Source organism: Podospora pseudoanserina, chromosome 1 (assembly GCF_035222485.1).
Source record: "Podospora pseudoanserina strain CBS 124.78 chromosome 1, whole genome shotgun sequence".
Taxonomy (NCBI): domain Eukaryota; kingdom Fungi; phylum Ascomycota; class Sordariomycetes; order Sordariales; family Podosporaceae; genus Podospora; species Podospora pseudoanserina.
Window position 1 is genome coordinate 8,781,308 of NC_085920.1, and position 17,458 is coordinate 8,798,765.

General features: G+C 52.2%; 7 protein-coding genes across 7 annotated transcripts; 4 read left to right on the top strand and 3 right to left on the bottom strand.

Moving 5' to 3' along the window:
• Positions 1 to 215: 215 nt before the first annotated feature.
• On the bottom strand, positions 216 to 1,280 carry QC764_124510 (uncharacterized protein; the record flags this gene model as incomplete). The annotated part of the gene is made up of 1 exon (XM_062943684.1): positions 216 to 1,280. The coding sequence occupies one exon, from the start codon at positions 1,278 to 1,280 to the stop codon at positions 216 to 218; it is 1,065 nt and encodes a 354-aa protein (XP_062806836.1).
• Positions 1,281 to 3,351: 2,071 nt separating this feature from the next.
• On the top strand, positions 3,352 to 3,888 carry QC764_124520 (uncharacterized protein; the record flags this gene model as incomplete). Its single annotated transcript, XM_062943685.1, has 1 exon — positions 3,352 to 3,888. One exon carries the CDS (start codon positions 3,352 to 3,354, stop codon positions 3,886 to 3,888), a length of 537 nt encoding a protein of 178 aa, XP_062806837.1.
• Positions 3,889 to 6,597: 2,709 nt separating this feature from the next.
• QC764_124530 (uncharacterized protein) lies at positions 6,598 to 8,577 on the top strand (the record flags this gene model as incomplete). The annotated part of the gene is made up of 1 exon (XM_062943686.1): positions 6,598 to 8,577. One exon carries the CDS (start codon positions 6,598 to 6,600, stop codon positions 8,575 to 8,577), a length of 1,980 nt encoding a protein of 659 aa, XP_062806838.1.
• Positions 8,578 to 8,612: 35 nt separating this feature from the next.
• On the bottom strand, positions 8,613 to 10,167 carry QC764_124540 (uncharacterized protein). Its single transcript, XM_062943687.1, has 2 exons — positions 9,073 to 10,167; positions 8,613 to 9,013 (listed from the first exon to the last, which is right to left on the bottom strand). The coding sequence occupies exons 1-2, from the start codon at positions 9,839 to 9,841 to the stop codon at positions 8,724 to 8,726; spliced, it is 1,059 nt and encodes a 352-aa protein (XP_062806839.1). The 5' UTR covers positions 9,842 to 10,167; the 3' UTR covers positions 8,613 to 8,723.
• Positions 10,168 to 10,176: 9 nt separating this feature from the next.
• QC764_124550 (uncharacterized protein) lies at positions 10,177 to 12,398 on the top strand (the record flags this gene model as incomplete). Its single annotated transcript, XM_062943688.1, has 2 exons — positions 10,177 to 11,432; positions 11,489 to 12,398. Exons 1-2 carry the CDS (start codon positions 10,534 to 10,536, stop codon positions 12,396 to 12,398), a joined length of 1,809 nt encoding a protein of 602 aa, XP_062806840.1. The 5' UTR covers positions 10,177 to 10,533.
• A 552-nt stretch (positions 12,399 to 12,950) lies between these two features.
• On the top strand, positions 12,951 to 14,597 carry QC764_124560 (uncharacterized protein; the record flags this gene model as incomplete). Its single annotated transcript, XM_062943689.1, has 3 exons — positions 12,951 to 13,856; positions 13,911 to 14,120; positions 14,178 to 14,597. 3 exons carry the CDS (start codon positions 12,951 to 12,953, stop codon positions 14,595 to 14,597), a joined length of 1,536 nt encoding a protein of 511 aa, XP_062806841.1.
• Positions 14,561 to 17,358, bottom strand: QC764_124570 (uncharacterized protein). Its single transcript, XM_062943690.1, has 3 exons — positions 15,509 to 17,358; positions 14,732 to 15,442; positions 14,561 to 14,624 (listed from the first exon to the last, which is right to left on the bottom strand). Exons 1-2 carry the CDS (start codon positions 16,972 to 16,974, stop codon positions 14,743 to 14,745), a joined length of 2,166 nt encoding a protein of 721 aa, XP_062806842.1. The 5' UTR covers positions 16,975 to 17,358; the 3' UTR covers positions 14,561 to 14,624; positions 14,732 to 14,742.
• Positions 17,359 to 17,458: the final 100 nt, after the last annotated feature.

Below are 17,458 nucleotides of genomic sequence, written 5' to 3' on the forward strand. Positions count from 1 at the left end.
TCAAGTCTTCAACGAGATGCGAACCTTCAAAAGGCTCAATAATTAGGGGAACAGCAGGTCCACAGTGGGTTGGAAGTCTCATTGCATGTGGGAATAAACACTTTGTTCATAATGTATGTACAAACTGAGCCAGCCTATTTACCGTCCTGTCTTCTTCGTCCTCCAATCTGCTCCCCAGCCCTACTTTTACCTGCACATCTTCGGGGCACCGACGTCTAAAGGCATTGGTGATAGTAATCGTTCAGCTTTGTGCAAGTGGTTCCTGAGACACAGACGGTGGGACCGTTCCACCCTTGCCCACCGCACTGTCCCCAGCGAGGAGCAGTAGGGCCGGGCGCCGGTCCGGTTGTAGGCTCAGGAGCGCGAGAGGTGGTAATCAAGGTGGTCTGGGGATTGCCGGGATTGGAGGTAGGTTCGGGGCTGGGGTTGCTGCTCCCATCGGCCTGGAACTGTCTCCAGAACTCCCATGTATTGCCAGGGGCGAAGGGGGTGTTGCTTCCCTGGTCTTGCTGAGACGGGTTATGGTCTCCGTCAAAGATAACCCAGGTAACGGGCTTGCCAGGGAGACAGTTGCGGTACTCGGTCTTGGTGGAGCGGCCTCCGTTGGGCTGAGGCTCGGGATTGAGAGGGGTGCAGCCGTTGTTTTGGACAAATCGGTCACGCATTTGGCGGCCCATGGAGATGCTCAGGACCGAGTCGCGGGTACCGTGCTGGTGGTAGTAGGCCACAGGCTGAGTGCCTCCGTTGCAGCCACTGAGAACAGCGCTGGAAAGAACCGAGATGGCTCGGACCTGGTCAGGACGAGAGCAGGCCCAAGAGTAGGACATGGCACCACCGTAGCTGAAGCCGGTGGCGAAGCGCAGAGACTGCTCAACGCAGAGATCGTTCTCGATAGTGCGCACCATGTTGTCGACAAAAGTGATATCTTCGCCACCGGTGTTGGCCCAACCTTGGTTGAGACCGTTGGGCGAGATGAAGATGGCACTGTTGTTGCCTGTCATCAAGGGGGGAAGACCGTACCAGGCAAGGGTACCGCCCCCTCCGTTGGCGATCTGTTGAGCGTTTCCTCCAAGAGCATGGAAGGTAAAGACAAGGCGGTACGCAAAGTTGCGGTCATAGTTGTCAGGGAGGCGGACAATATATTCTCTTTGTTTGCCGTTCACGGTTGTCGTGTATTGACCATTGCGAATGGTTGGTGTCTTGCCACAACCAGGAGAGCGTGCGCCCAAGACCGGAGCGACGCAGGAAAGCGCCAAAAGCGCAATAGTTGAGAACTGCATGATGGCTAGACGTCGCTGAGGTTGTTGCTGGCACTAACTCCCTTGCCAACCGATGCGGGAAAGAAGCTGCCCATCCTATATACCCAGCTCGACAGTACCTACCTACCTGGGGAGTCGTGTTAGGGATTGAGACAATCGCCTTAAGGAAATATTTCGGAAGACATCCGTGAAAATGCAACATGGAGTGAATCTCTGGTTACATGTCCCCGCTACTTTGTTCTTGGGCTGTTGAGTACATGATGGAAATAGCCATGATTCAAGTCAGTGTCATGTTCATGTGAAGTCATTCCGAGCCTTGACAACAAGATGCGCACCAATAACGACTCAGCACCAACTACCGATTTTAGGTGGCTTGGTTGTTTTGCTCGAACAATGCAAAAATGCAACACTGACCAGGGAAGGAATACCAGGCAACGGATATCCGTTGCAACGGTGCGCTTCCCTAGACATGGGGAAAGCCCAATTGAGGCTCGCCTAAGATGCTCCCCAGATCCAATGACTAAATCGGATCACTCTCCCGAGCTTTTCGCAGCCAGACAGATCAGAAAAGTCCAGCGCGCCAAGATCATGGGCAATGTTCAAGATCATGCGAAGTTAGCCGCGCGTATAAGAGCTCTCGACATGCGTTGAAGTGGGACTGTGGCGACAGCGAGCCACAATCAAGTACACACATTCAGTTATATTCAAAACGGGGAGTATAAGTCCTGACGCTGCCGTACTAGTTGGGATTCCAGTGTACCTAGATATTCCTATCTTGTCAAGTACATGTCAAGTACAAGTCAGTTCATATGTTTCCTGGTCAATCTTTTATTCTCTTCATTTGTCAGGCATTGCTTGTGTCAAATTTCTGTTGCCAATCCAACTAGGTCGATACGACCCCAACTATACCTCCGTGGCTCGGCTAGGTTAGCTCCAGTCGTCAAGCCCAACTTCCATTTTAAGCACGGAGCTCTTCTTCTCAGGACCGACAAACTGGTCAAACACAAAACCTGTGTTTTCTCTTTTCTTTTTATTTGCCGAACTTATCTGCCGACGTGACTACCAAGATGTCGATTGAGACGAGCACTCCGGCTCCCAACTCCGTGGGTTGAGGCTCATCTTTTGACTATTTAACCGCTGCAGCTAAATTTCCGTTGTTTCGTTCTTAGCACATCGAGTCACCCTGAATCCGGGTAATCGGTCATGTACCTGTTGCGGAGAAATACCTTCATTAGCGCTCCCGTCCGCTTTGCAGATGGACAACACGTGGTCATAATGAGCCTGCCGCTGCCAATCAAACGGGAAAATAATTTGGAATTTGCATCCTTGCCTTTGACTAAAGTGTTTGCTGTTGTATGGGATGTGAAGAGAAGGTCTCAGCATCAGGATTGTCTCGGTATGACGAACTGCCACTTGCATGTGTTGATATTGACAAATGCATGCCATTTCAGAAGGTTTCTACAGCCCTAATCCCTATCGGAGTCCTCTCTGAGTTACACATCGAGACAAGAATACCATTGAAGCTGATATAGGACAACCTCGCTGATAGGTGGCCAAGTGAGTATGAAGTCCTAGACCTAAAATTTCATCGCCCCACCAGCAACTGCGGTCAGAAAAAAAGCAGGCAAGCTGAGTCAGAGTTGTAAGAGCTGTGATGTGGCTACCTGAGTCATGTGGACTAAAACATCTAGTCTAGGGCTTACTCTGGGCTTCGCTCTTGAAGTTGAAAATGACAGATACACTAGGGTCTTGGTACCTCACATTAGACGCTCTCTTCTCTGAGTCTTCTCTGAGAATGGTCATGATTCCGCGGTTAGAATTTTGACCATTCGGTGGGATTCGGGTCAGCACTTGGCTCGCAGGGAGAAAAGGGTCAAGGCACCAGTGACGCCACCAAAGTTGCTAGATAAACTCTGGAAGTTACCTAGAGTTGAGTGACTCACCGCCGTTGGATACCTACCTACCTACCTGCAGGTTAAAAACCCCCAAGTCAAATCCTTTTGTTTTTTTTTTGGCTTTTCGCCAGTCCTCACTTCATTCTGATCAAAATACTACAAAGGGGGATACCTGAAACAGTCCAAACGAAGAAAAGATGTCGGCCTTTCTGGCCCGTAACACAGAGACGCTGCTCGACATCGCAGCAGATGTGATACAGCTTCTTAAATCCTCGAACGCCACTGTTGGGGTTGCCGAGTCTCTCACAGCAGGGGGTGTCATGGTCGCCCTCACGTCTGTCCCAGGAGCCAGCGCTGTCTTCCTTGGAGGCGTCGTCTCTTATGCCACACCCCTCAAGCAAACACTCTTGAGTGTCGACGCAACTCTAATCGCTAAAGAGGGAGTCATTCATGAGGAGGTTGCTTCTCAAATGGCAGAAGGTGCGCGCAGGATAACGACACATGACGACGCTCCTCCCACGACGTGGGGAGTTGGCACTACTGGCGTTGCTGGACCTGATAAGCAAGATGGGAAGGCAGTTGGGACGGTCTATATCGGCATTGCCAGCCCCACTGGTAGCAAGGCGTTTGGTCCGTTCAACTTTCCAGGGACAAGAGAAAGAATACGGGAGGCAACAGTCATGGAGGCACTCGCAAGGTTGCGAGAAGAGTTGATGAAGGCGAGACAGGCATGATGGCGTCATCATGAAAACGGCTGAAGATTTGTTGGAGGCGAGGATGGATGCAAAGTTCACTTGTTTGTTAGAAGGGGATCTGGGTCGTTGATTTGTTGTGGGGCACCTACAAAGGGTCTATTTTTCACCAGAACCACAAACAACTAACAACAACATTGAAATATTAATTTGTCAACCAGTTCCCCTGCCTTTTTGGCCTCTCTTTCGCGGGCAGTAACTTCACTAGGCCACCGCCCTACATTTGTTTTTGGCTTCCAAGTTTGTCTTGTCTTCCCTACCCATCAACAGGCATGATTAATTGCATACTTCATCTGCACCCAATTACAGGCCTGTACAAGGAAAAGCATCTTTTTGTTCTTTCTAGCGCATAAGTACGCTTGCACTTTATTTGGATAGGTCAAAGTGATGATAGCATCTCTTGTGGGTATGCATTTCTCAGGTAAGGCAGATTCGGATGACATGCCAGCCGGTCTCTCTTCGGCAAATCTCTTGTCAATACACGTGCCGTATGGAGAATATCTGTTTGTGCCTCAAAGCCACACTATGGACATTTAGTTTATGACGTACCTGTGTGACTGAAACTTCTAAATGCCTGCACGAGGTCAGTCGGAGCTCGTAAAGAAGAATTTGGTAAGTGATATTACAAGAACGAGTTCTATTGTTCATGTGTTTACTCTAAGATTATGATTACAGTCTTCTAGGTTGTGAGAGCTCCCAAATAGGTAGTGTCGTTGGTGTCGCTTTAGCAGGATTTGTGGAGAAGGATTACCGCTACTTAATAGAAGGTAGTTATTGGTGCGTACTAGGTTCGGGGAATCACGGGGGCTTTTGAGAAGCTGGCTGTTACGGTTAGTTGAGTACCTAGGGTATTGGCTAGCGATTGTTTTTTCTCAATACCGATTACCTGGTTAACCCGCGGAGCAGGAATCGATGCAGGTTGCAAAACCAGGGCTCAGTGGAGTAGATCAACAGGGTGGACTTAATGGTTAGACTCAGTTCAGGCAAGCAGGACGCTGCTGTGTTTGGTAGATGGATTGCATGCTCGTCGAGTAGATTTTATACATGGGTATGGTACGTTGCTTTGGATGTCTTTCTTATCATAACATCAGTTTAATCCCATGCCTCATATCAGCTGTCTGAGTTCCAAACCCGACAGAATCCAGGCTCGGGGTGGTTAGCTACCTAGTGTTACGGTGTATTTTGACAAACTCTTGAGTTCAGTCCCTGGGATCTAAGACAACCCGAAAAACTACAACATCAATATCTTTTGTCTCGGGAGGTAGATGAACTGGTTGATGACGGTGGCAGGGTGTAGTCTGCATGTGGCGCAGGGTTCTCGGCCCGGCATGAGAATAGTATGCCATAGCTTCCAGGAAATGGAGAAGTCAACTAGGATTGCATGGTCTGGGATTTCAATTTTCATGGGTCGCTGCCGATGATGCTGTCTCACCTACGTTTTCGTGAGATGAGATGGTGTTCCTACACGAGGCACCGGGTGTCTGGTTCGCGATCTGATTGGTTTTGCGGCCCATAAAACACTGCCTGAGATAGCCGAGGTGGGCGAGCTTCGTGGTTGTGGCTTCCAGTTGCGCGACAACTTTGCCGCTGAGCTGCTGTCGACTTATAATTGAAGAATTTGTTTTCTCACAGATAAATAAGGTTCCATCACAACCGCCTGCCACCCTCATCTCGGCAATGGCGCAGCCAAAGCCAGTCACGCTCATCGCCCTACAGGGCACCTGGACCGGCCCGGGTTCCTGCAAATCCCACGTGTGAATTCTCCAGGCCATCCCCAATGATCTCAAGCCACAGAGCTTTCATGCTCTGCACTGTACCCTGATTAAACCAATTGTATTCTGCTTGGTGCAGGTTTATGGCACAGGAATCTCGATGCCTGGTGTACAACGGGGATGACGGGCCGAGTTCGCACAGGGCTCGCAAGTGCGGGCCGTCGAACAGACTGCTCATCGTGCCTTGTCGATCCACGCCAGTCAGTGAATCTTCTATTCAGGTAAATTTAGTTGCTTAGAAACCTTAGGGGGCCTTGTGGTTTTGTTGATCGTTTCTCTGTGCCTGTGCCATGTTTGTGGTTAGAATATACCCTACAGTACTGTGTTCCTGCCTGCGGGATAGAGTGCCATTCCATTTCTCCGCACTCACATATTGACAAAGCTTGTCAGGCGGGGCAGAGATTGGTTCTCCCCGCTTCCAAGGCTCTGACCAGCTCAGTCGTCTTCAGGGGCATTGCTCATGCTGATTGGCGACATGTTTACGAGCAGTGGAGCGCGGAGGGAGGCGGAGCAAGTCAAGCATCCCACTTGCACGGGCCATCTGCCAAGCAGAAGACGCTGGTGTGCCTTCCATGTCATCGACAAGCTTCATCAAAATTGGCATCACGAGCGAGTTGGGGGCCGTTTCTTCATTCCAGCAGAACCGACAGGGCGAACTTGGGTTCAAAGGTGGTGAATAACAATGGGATATAAACTTTGCGGGCGCGGGCCTTCTTTCTCGAGAGGGCCCTCCAATCACTCGTCCACAGTCCCAGTCCACATGAGCTCCTTCCCGAGGTCATCTGCCAACCTTTCATCGTCAAACTCAGCTTGTTTCAGCCAGTTCAAAGCCAGGGATGTGAATAGTGTCTGATAGGTTCTATATGCAGTCGCGCTATAAATCCTGACCCTATGGGAGCTTGTATGACCGCTTCATACAATGGCACCATCGGCATCACCCTCCCATACACCTGGCCCACACACGGTCGTCTCTCCCCCGTCCAACCAAAGGCGTGCCAGTACCCCCAAGGTCCGTACCGGCTGCATCACTTGCAAGAATCGACATGTCAAGTGCGATGAGCGCAAGCCGACGTGTTCCCGCTGTGAAAAAGCACGCATGGAGTGCCATGGCTATCTCGCCAAAACGGATCAAAAAGCAGCAAGAAAGTCGTCTAGCAAGTCCGCAACTATTCAAGGAGGCCCGCGGCCGTTACAGATGATACGTCCCGCACGGGTAACGCCTTTCTGCCCCGAAAAAGACATAATCTACCATGACTTCTTCCGGTATACCCTTGTCAACGATCTTGCTGGCTATCTCCACGCCGACTTTTGGTCCCGGGTTGTGCTTTGCGAGGGTATTCGGGACAGTTGTGTCAACCACGCCATATTTGCCATTGGCGCGCTTTCTCAGGCTCTCTTTGTTGAAGCTAGGCTTGATAGATCACTTGCTCGACAATCGTCTGGCTCGCCACCGTCCCCTCCACACTCTCATGTTCGTTGGCACCATATATACAATCCCCATTACCAGGCGGCCATCCGCCACCAAAACCAGGCAATATCGCTGTGTTTACAACGAATACGGAACGATGGAGATTCCATGTCCGCTCGAAACCTTCTTGTCATCACGTTGCTTCTCGTCGGCTACGAACTTCTTCAGGGTGACGTAGAAGCCGCTGATGGACTTATGACAAGCGGCATCCGACTGCTTCGAGTCTCGATAACAACCCTTAGGGACGCAGCACGCCGGAACACCGGGCCTACCAACTATGTCAACCGCGAAGATGAAGACACGCAAGATATGGAGTACATCCTCCCTTTTTTGAGTGTAACGTCCAACCTGCGTCCCAGCCCGCCACCCCATTACACAATCCCCAGCTCTTCTCTTGAATGTAACGACCTCCCGGTCTTTGGGAAAACTAGCGCAGTGAAGTGTACTTTTCTTTGGGGCAATTTTCACACACGGTGCTTGTCATTTATCTCGCAGGCTATGCAGCGTACCTTTGCTGGACAACCCCTTCCAACAAACGAGAGACACTCCCTCTGGGCAGAACAAGCACAACTTTGGAACTCATCTCGCCAATGGCAGCAAGTGCTATCTGATTACAAAGCAGCGGTCAGCCCTGAAGACGTTCGAACTAGAAAGATAATGTTACTGCTCCTTCTGCAATGCTACACAGACCTCATCTGCCTCGCGTGGTGCCTGGATCCAGCAGGCACAGCTTTGGACCACTGCGAGCCCGATTTCGGGCAGCTGCTCAACATAGCCCTCGAATTCTCTGAGGATCGAGAGCCCATGACCACGAACGGATTTATACTCTCCGGTGGAAACGTCACCGGTCCCCTGATTTTGATTGCGACAAAGTGCCGAACTAGTCGGACCCTGAGGTGGCAGGCGCTCGAGGCTTTCAGAAAAATGTCTTGGCGGACAGGAGCATGGGATGCCAAAGTCTTTGTGTCTGTGGCTGGTTTGGTATCGCTGGAGGAGGCGGCTCGGGATGAGGGAGGTCGAATAGATCCCATCAACAGGTGGCTATGTACCGGTATACACTCGGATGTGGATAGCATGAAGGTTATGGGGGAGTATACAAGAGCATCATCTGATGAGAAGGGTGATCCGATAAAGAAATATTTGGTCTTGAATGTAGATGGACGGCGGTTCCTAGCTGAGGGGGAGGGAACTATGGACCCGAGTTTGACAAAGGTTGATCCTGATCTAGGATGTGTTGGAAATACTCATGGACAACTGGCAGGTCAAATTACGAATCATGGTCTCGACGCTGATATGGGTAGCAGCATAAACGGGGCACTGTCGCCAGCTTCAGCGGTTACGAGGTCGGATTTTGATTCACCCTTACCTGTACCCACAGAGTACAACTCAAATTGGGATGGTCTGTCAAGTCGGGAGGATACCTTGGTGTAGATACGATTTAAACCCCACATCATGAGCTTGGGCGATGGATAGAATCATGGACGGCACATATACGGTTATATCAAACGTGTAGGTAGGTAGAGCATACAATGCAGAATCAATGACACCAGGACAGAGTTGCCCTGTTTCGAGCGGGATCATTCCTTTTCATAGCCGTAAACGATCGCTCCCACAAGCTTCCCCAGTTCTCGAGTTGCATCACCAGCAGCGTGACACCACGGCGTCATTTGAAGCCACCCGTGAATTAGGTCTTCATGATGAACCCACTTGACATCGACACCTGCTTCCTTCAGTTTGCTGGCATATTCGATGCCCACGTCTCTCAAGGGATCAAATCCGTTTGTTATAACAGCCGCCTTGGGCTGGTTTGCCAAATCTTTTGCAGGTTGGTAGCCGGGAGATATGTATGCATCCAGTGGTGAAGGACCTGCGTTGTGTCAGCTGACACCAAAGTCGGGAATACACTAAAATCACAAAGCAGCTCACCATTCGCCTTTGATGGTCTTGGCATATAGTGCGCCGCAAAGCTGAAGATACCATTGGTGTGCAAGTAATAGCCCGAGCTATTCTCCTTTGCTGCCAGGGTGTCAAATGGAAGGCGAGCCGTCGGGTAGACCAGAATCTGGGCACAGAGGGGCTTCTTGCCCTTGTCTCGGCGCCGTAAACAAACTGCAGCAGTCAGGTTGCCTCCAGACGAGTCACCGCCGCCAGCAACACGATCGGCACGCACGCCTCGATTCCTGCCCTCCTCGCTCTGAACCCAGTCGATCACAGCGTCATACTCATCCAGTTGAACAGGATATCGAAACTCGGGGGCAGGGCGATAGTCGAAACAATAGACCTGGCAGCCAGACCTCTCTGCCACGAGCCTCAAACCATTTTCGAACTCATCCACGCTTCCTACGGTGTATCCACCCCCATGGCAATAGATTAGTGCACCTGCCTCGCCTCTGTCTCTCCAGTCTTCGGCTGACTCGGGATACAGAATCCGGATGGGAATCGTGCCGTGCGGGCCCCGGATCGCCGTAAACTCGACACTGCCGATGGCATTTACGCCCTTCTTCAGATTGTGAATACCAAAGATTTTTTGGTGGTGAGCACGCTCGGTGATGAAGCCTTTGGAGCCTCCCAGCTCGAGATCCGGATTGTTGTCCAGGAAGTCCTCAAGCGCGCCGTTGGGACGACGAGACCGAGTGCCGATCGGGGGGTTGGGAATGGATGAAGACATTTTGGGATCTCCGTTTCCTTGAGTCATGGCAAAGGTGTTTCTTTGGGTCTTGGCGGCATTGTCCAGGGAGATAATTGCCAGAGGTTCATCTCAAGTAGCTGGAGGAGAGAGGCCCGGTGTGGTAGCGGTGCAAGCTCCGAAAACGAACGTCATGTTGATGTATTCTCTTTGTTGAGGCGGCGATGATGGCAGAGATGAACTAAAGTTCGCGCTAAGAAATTCGCTGCCATCATGACAGCTGTGGTGTCTCCCCGTCTGGAGTCGTTCCTGCCGGTAGTTGGCCTTATCCCTTATCGTTGATGGGGAGGGGTTGGAGGGGCCATGACGTCCCCTTTTTCTCGGCTGGGACTGGGCAGCCAATGGGCGCATGTTGACATCAACAAAAGTCCCACCCTCGTGTTGCTTTTTTTCACTGGTTCGGCGGCTGCCAAGAGCGCGAACCCAATCAATTATCAATTGGCACAAAGAGTGCACAGCCGTCAAGGTCTGGTTGTCGTGCGACGCCAATATTTATTTTGTTATTTTTTCCACAGACGGGCCCTCTTCTCCGCTGGAATCGCAGCAACAGCCCAGAGGAAACCAACAACACTAAACCCGGCACTTTGGCGCATTGCTCACGCCGCCCCGCAACGTCAGACAGCTCACTTGCGCGTGATGCGACGACTCGTCTCATAAGACGCGTCTTCCCTTGACTGGGGGCCCCGCCGTTAGACCCGACAATGCGGCACCCGACCCGGGATGGTCTTGCCTGGGACGACAATGGTCTCGGCCCGGTCGCGAGGTGGACCAGACAACCCGACATCGAAGCCGTCGAGCGTGTATGTCGCCGCGCCCTCAACATCAACCACACTGCCGACTGCAACGTCCACCTGCATGCCAATGGCGAGTTCAGCAAACTTTATGCCGTCGACAGCATCCGCGGCAAGCACATCATCCGCATCTCCCTCCCCGTTGACCCCGGGAACAAGACCCTCGGCGAAGTCTTCACTCTGCGACTGGTGCATCGCATGACCGACATTCCCGTGCCCAAAGTCATTGCATGGGATGAGACTGTCAACAATGAGCTTGGGTTCGAATGGCTCCTGATGGAGATGATGCCCGGCAAGCTAGCTTACTATCGCTGGCGCAAGATGACTGACACCCAGAAAGAGATACTTACCAAGCGCGTGGCAGAGTTCCATACCCAGCTGCTCCGCTGCGGCAATTTGGGTCAGGGTTTCAGATCGATTGGAACGCTGGGAACGGGCCCGAATGCTGACTACAACACCGCAGTCACACCCTCGCCTGGCCCCATTGTTGACAGCGTCTTCTTCTCTGGGCCACGCTCCAGTTATCCTGTGGCCCGTGGCCCCTTTGAATCCAGTCATGACTGGCTTCGAGCCTATCTTGACCTCATCATCACGGAGCACACAAATGCTCTTGCCAAAGCCAAGACTGATGACGACAAGGAACATGCCGAAATGGTGCTCCGGCTGGCTCGCAAACTGCTAAGAATGGTTCATAAGATATTCCCTTCCTTGGTTTTCCCGCCAGAGCATACCGTGCTTTGGCACGACGATCTCTCATTGAAGAACCTTCTTGTAGACGACAATGGCCGCATAACAGGTGCGATTGGATGGTATGTATTATTTCCTTATCACCGCTCTTTTGTGTCAACATGCTAACCGCTACTAGGGAATGTGTATCGACCATGCCACGCTGGATGGCTTGTCAGATGCCTGCATTCCTTCGAGGCGCAAGCCGGAAGCAGAAGCCCAGCAGGGACAGTTATACAAATCTGGCTCCGCGCCCGTCAGCTTCTTCCACTTCTGACGAAGACCACTTGGACAATGAAGGAAAGACGGAGCTTTATTGGATCCACCTGATGGAGTATGACCAGACCCGGCTGCGCGAGGTTTATCAATCTCGAATGACACAGCTCTTGGGCCCTGAGTGGGAGAAGGATGTCGACGAAGCCCGGCTCAAGGTTGACTTTCTTGGAGCAGTGTCTCGATGCGGCACCCAGTTTTATCCTGTCAGAGTAGAACAGTGGGTTGACGCCATAGATCGCAAGGAGTTCATCTCGTTGATGCAAGTCTTGCGTACGGGCATCAAAAAAGAAAAGCGACCCGCGACGCCTAGCGGCAATGCCGCCCCAAGCAAAGTGCACTACGAGAGGCCAGCCAGCAGCACGCCCAGCAGAGTTCAACAAGAGATTCAAAGACACGAAAGGATGCATCTTGCTGGATCGGGAAACCCCACCGCTTCGGTTATTTTCCGGACCGGGAGCCCTACCAAAACGGCCGCGATGACAGGCAGCTGGACTCCATCTAGACCCAGTTCTGTCAACAGCCACCGTCCCACAACATCATGGAGAGGCTCGGTCTCGGGCGTCTCCGGAGCGCATCTGGAAACGCCTCAGAGTCCTGTTAGTGTACATGTCCGTCGAAGGTCGTCGGACGGAATATCATTGACCAGCTTGGAACTGCCCAATCCCAAGAGCCCAGTCAACGTGCATATTCGACGCAACTCGGGGTCAACTTGTGTGTCAACCACCTCGTCCATCGTTTCCGGAACGACCAATTCCTCATCGAAGCTGGGATAGTGTTACAGCAGCAAGGATATTAGGGTGAGGTGGAAAATGAAGAAGCCAGTCAGTGAAGAATGAAGTTGGGTGGGGGGTGGGGGGGAAGAAACCTCGAAATCGTCGGATATTTCATGAAGTTGGAGAGACGGGGAGATATGAATTGTCGGTATGAGTATATGTATATAATTTTTTCATCCTTGTCCTTTGCATGTGGGTAATTTTCAGATTCAAGGGTCAAATGTCAACAATGCTAGCGTCACCCCTATCTGGTTGCTATGCTACTGCCTGCTTATCTCCGGCCCGGTGCTGTCACAGGGCTCGGTACTTGGCAAGTGTCTCTGGGCATCCGAGTTTAATACGAACCTGGAAGTGGAATCACCAGTCTCACCTTCTATTGTGGCACAGCAGTAGCTTCCCCGCACTTGTTGACGTACGCAACTCCAATTGGGGACTGACAAAACAACAACTCATCCGTGTTCCAGGTTGCATTCCTTCTTTCTCCTTTCCATTGACCCTTTATGCCTTTGCTGCTAGAATCACGATTCGACATACAGACATAGAGACCAAAAGATGGAACACGGCATTTTCCCCGACCGGTTTGGGAAGTTCTCCCCGAGCTTCTTCTCCCAGGCCCAACGCCGCCGTGAACAGCCACAGCACCAATCTACTGGCGCCAGCGGACACCCAGACGATTCGACAGATCGGACCACCGCCAAATTCTTCCAGCACACATCGGCTCCCCGTATCTCTTCCGACGCTGTCATTGCTGCGTCTCTCAAGCGCCAGTACCCTTCACTTCAATTGACTACCGTGCCCGTGGACAATGTCGACATTCTGGCTTATGCCTCCAGCGTCCCTGACGATCTCGCAAGTTTCCATCAGGTGGAACCGGAGCCCTCTGTATTTCCGGCCGACCTGAAATGGAACTATTACCTCCCGCCCGCCAGGCGACTGGACGGTTCCAAAGGGGGCATTGCCACGGATTTGCACTTTGGCAAGTTCCTGTATCGTTACAAGGGTGCAGAGTTCATTGTATATCTGGCTGAATGTCGAGACGGATCGAGTTATTATCCCCCTATCGTCAATTACTACATTCTGTCTTCTCCTCCCGAGGTCCACTTGGTTGAGAGTTTGTTGATGACTGTGGGGCATTCGGCGTTTGAGCTTAAAGACGAGATCTGGGTCTTTGATGGAGGGTGGTGGCAAAAGTCGAGGGAGCTGTTTGACAGCGTCCAAAAGTCGAGCTGGGACAATGTCATATTGGATGAAGAGATGAAGAAAGCGCTGATTGACGACCACACGAGCTTCTTTGCCTCCAGGGGCCAGTATGAAAGGCTCAAGGTGCCTTGGAAAAGAGGACTTATCTACTGGGGTCCTCCCGGGAACGGAAAGACGATCAGCATCAAGGCCATGATGAAGACGCTTAGTCAGAGGGAGGAGAAGGTGCCGTCGTTGTACGTGAGAAACTTTGTTTCGGTGAGTTCTTCCCGTGTAATAGAGTGAAAGGCGACGTCGACTAAGAAGCACTAGTATGGCGGCCCTGAATACGCCATCTCCATGATCTTTGCCAAAGCAAGGCAGTATGCGCCTTGCTACCTGATCTTTGAGGATCTCGACTCGCTGGTGACAGATGGCGTGCGAAGCTACTTTTTGAACGAGATTGATGGTCTCAAGAGCAATGATGGCATCTTTATCGTGGGCAGCACGAACCATCTGGAAAGACTGGACCCCGGCCTTTCGGTGAGTATCTGTCCTGTCTTGGCTGACCGCTTGAGTGTATAACTGACAAGATGGTAGAAACGTCCCTCTAGATTCGACAGAAAGTACTTCTTTCCGGACCCCAATCTGGAGCAGCGCGTCGCATACTGCAAGTTTTGGCAAGGCAAGCTGAAGAGCAACAAAGACCTCGAGTTTCCCGACAGCCTGTGCAAAGCTATTGCCGAGATCACGGACGGCTTCAGCTTCGCCTACATCCAAGAGGCGTTTGTGGCGGCGCTGCTTGTCATTGCGAGAGATTCGGAGACGTTAGATCTTGGCTCCGCCCTGGAGGTGGGATCAGAGGACGACTGGGTCAGCGTTGATGTCCCTGACAGCAATGGCGGTGGCGACGACACCGACTTGGAGAAGTTGATCTTGTGGGTGGAGATCAAGAAGCAGATCGAGATTCTGAGGCAAGGAATGGGGGAGGAGAGGCAGCGGAGGGTTCGGTTTCAGTAGGGAGCAGCTGTGCATGAATGCTTGATAGTTGGTATGGCGGGATGCGAGAGGAGACTATTTAAGGGAGGCAATAGGTTTCTGGAATTAAAGATCCTTTGTTTTGAAGAGGGCTAACTTTTAATCACTACATTTATACAAAACAAATTCATCTGTCGGCTCCCTCGAACCTTCTTAGGCTGCTGCTATCGCTCATCTTTCTCCTCCTGACACTAATCGAAGAAAGTGGCGTCCCACTGCCGCTTCCACTAGCACTCGATGGACGGGGAGATCGCGCACTGGCCAGTTCCCTATCAATAACCACAATATCGCTCAATACGTCCATCTTTTCCAGCGCATCCATGACCTCCGGTGGTGGCTCCGCGCTGAAGATATTCTGAATGTCACCATGCGGATTCAGACCCGCAAAATACTTCCACTTCCGCCACCTGCTGTTGCGGCCCCTTCTGCCACCCCATATCCTGCGCCGCTCCCAGAGTCCAATCAGCAACAGCAAAGGTGCATTGACCGCTCTGATCACGGCAACGTTGACGTGATGGAAAACTACGGGTCCAACAAACCACTTGAGCGGCAGCATAATGAGAAGAGCCAAGAGGTTAAACGGCGGGGGGTATGAAAAGATGGCATCCGACTTGACGCCTTGAAAGGTAAGAACAGCCCGGCGGAACTGGATCTCGGCCGCCTCGTTGGAGATGATCTTGGAGAAGGTGTTGGTCAGGATGGCGACGAGAATGGTGAGGAAGAGAGTGTTGCCCAGAAAGGCAAAGGTAATGATGAGGGTCGGACCAAGAATGATGTGGAAGTCAGAGGCGCGCTCGATGCCGGTACCATCAAGACCGAACCAAATCCTAACCCATGTCAGTAAAGCGAAACAAGACACGCAGGACACGCAAGACACGACGAATGATACGTACCACAAGAGCCACTTTGTGATGGTGGCCCATGTCACACTTCCCTCCAGCTTTTCATCACCCGTCGTCCTTGCCAGCAGCAAAAGGCCCATCACAAAACCGGCAAAACACCAAATGGCGATAAACGTCAGCCGCGTAAAGTCTCTCATCATGGCATGCAATGCAATAAACACAATGTTGTCCGGCATCAGCGTAAACGCAATCCTCGTCAGCAACACAGGTGCAGCCGTGCAAAGCACAGGCATGGCGTAGAACGCATCGCTACTAATCAACAACTCCACCGTCCTGACCAGCCCGTACGCCCCATAGATGAACACAAAGGTGATGTCGAGGAAAGACCACAGGTTCTGCGCGTGCACTTCCCATCCATGTTCCACAATGGCAGCAAACTGCTCCAACACCCACCCCGCGGCAAACACGTTGAAGAGCGTTTCGTACGTGTTGACATGGAGGCCGGCCAGATGCTTCCCAAACCCATAGTGTGTCACCGTCAACATGTAAAGAACAAGCAGGACGATAAAGTGCAGGAGCTCGATGCCGTTTCGGATCCGGGGAACGATCAGGCGATGGTGGTTGAGAATGGCCGCACGACGGGGTTCGTACAAGGAGACTGGATGGTGCTTGTAGTGATCGGGCAAGATGTCGACAAACGAGAGGGGGGTGTACACGACTATGCCACGGTAGACGGCATCGACGACGCGCTGACAGGCAGGGGAGCCTATGAACAGCTTGGACTCGGAGATGATGGCCAGCTCGAGACCTGTCAACTTTCGTTCGTGGCCGCCTCGTTCCTGAACAGCCCATTGTGGACGGCGTGCGCGGATGGCTTCAGGGGCTGCATCGCAGGGGTCAAAGCCGGACACGAGAATGTGGGCCAGCAACAACAGGCCAGATCGACCGGTGTGATCTTCGTGGAAGCGGCGGAGGATGCGGATTGCTAAGAGTTCGCAGAGGGTGGCGCGGGATTCGTTGACGGTTTGTTGAAGAAGCTCGTGGGCGCGGGGACGCAGGAATTGGACACGGTTCGCAAGGAGGGAGTACACGATGGCGGGATCATTGGGATTGTACAGCCTGTCCACCAGTGGCCTCACAACCAGTTTGTCCAGCCGTGGAGCCCTCAGCTCCTCGAGCGTGTAGTTGTCATTGACGGCGGCAATGACGAGCCGGCGAATTCGGTGAATCGTGATATATACGGGCATGGCAGGGTCAGGCCTGGGCAGGAACGAGGCACTCTGACCATGTCCTCCGCTGTTGTCGCCGCCAACATCTCGACTTGGGCCGCCTCCTCCTTGTCCTCCGCGCGGGACAAGGCGCCTTAGCATAAGCGGCGCCACGGTGTCGTCGTGGTCGTGGTCGGCGTCAAAGAGGATAGCGGATGCTTCGGGATCGTCGCTGTCGCTCAAGTAAGGGTCGTCACTCAAGCCACCGTCGTTGTTGTCGAGCAGTCTGCGCTCGGTTCCCAGACCCATTCCGAAGCGCCTTTGCGTGCCTGTGTCACCTGTTGTCAAGATGCATTGGTTTAGTGCTCAGTCGTGGGTGTGGATAGCTCCCAAGAAAAAAGGGCTCGAGTAGAGCAGTCGAAATAAAAGTAAAATGGAAGCCACGATGCGACTGGAAGGAAACAGTGGCAGTGGGCCTAGAGCGGGCTAATTGTTTGCTGTCCAATGTTCACGACAATCCCATAACGTAATTTACCGTTCGCCGCCATCTTGGCAAACCCCTGACGGCCAGCCGAGTCATGCGGACGGGCGGTGCCTTTGATGCCTCCATTCCGGCTACGAGATGTACAAGTAGATGTTGGATGGTGTTTCGTTAATGGAAATTGGAAGTTTGAGGTTGCTGACTTGGCCGGGCATTTTTCTTTTGGAATTTTGCAGGAGCGCCAGGTACAATCGACGTCATTTTTTTCGGTTCAGGGCACGTTGGACCTAAACTGTATTCGGCAGGCGCCAC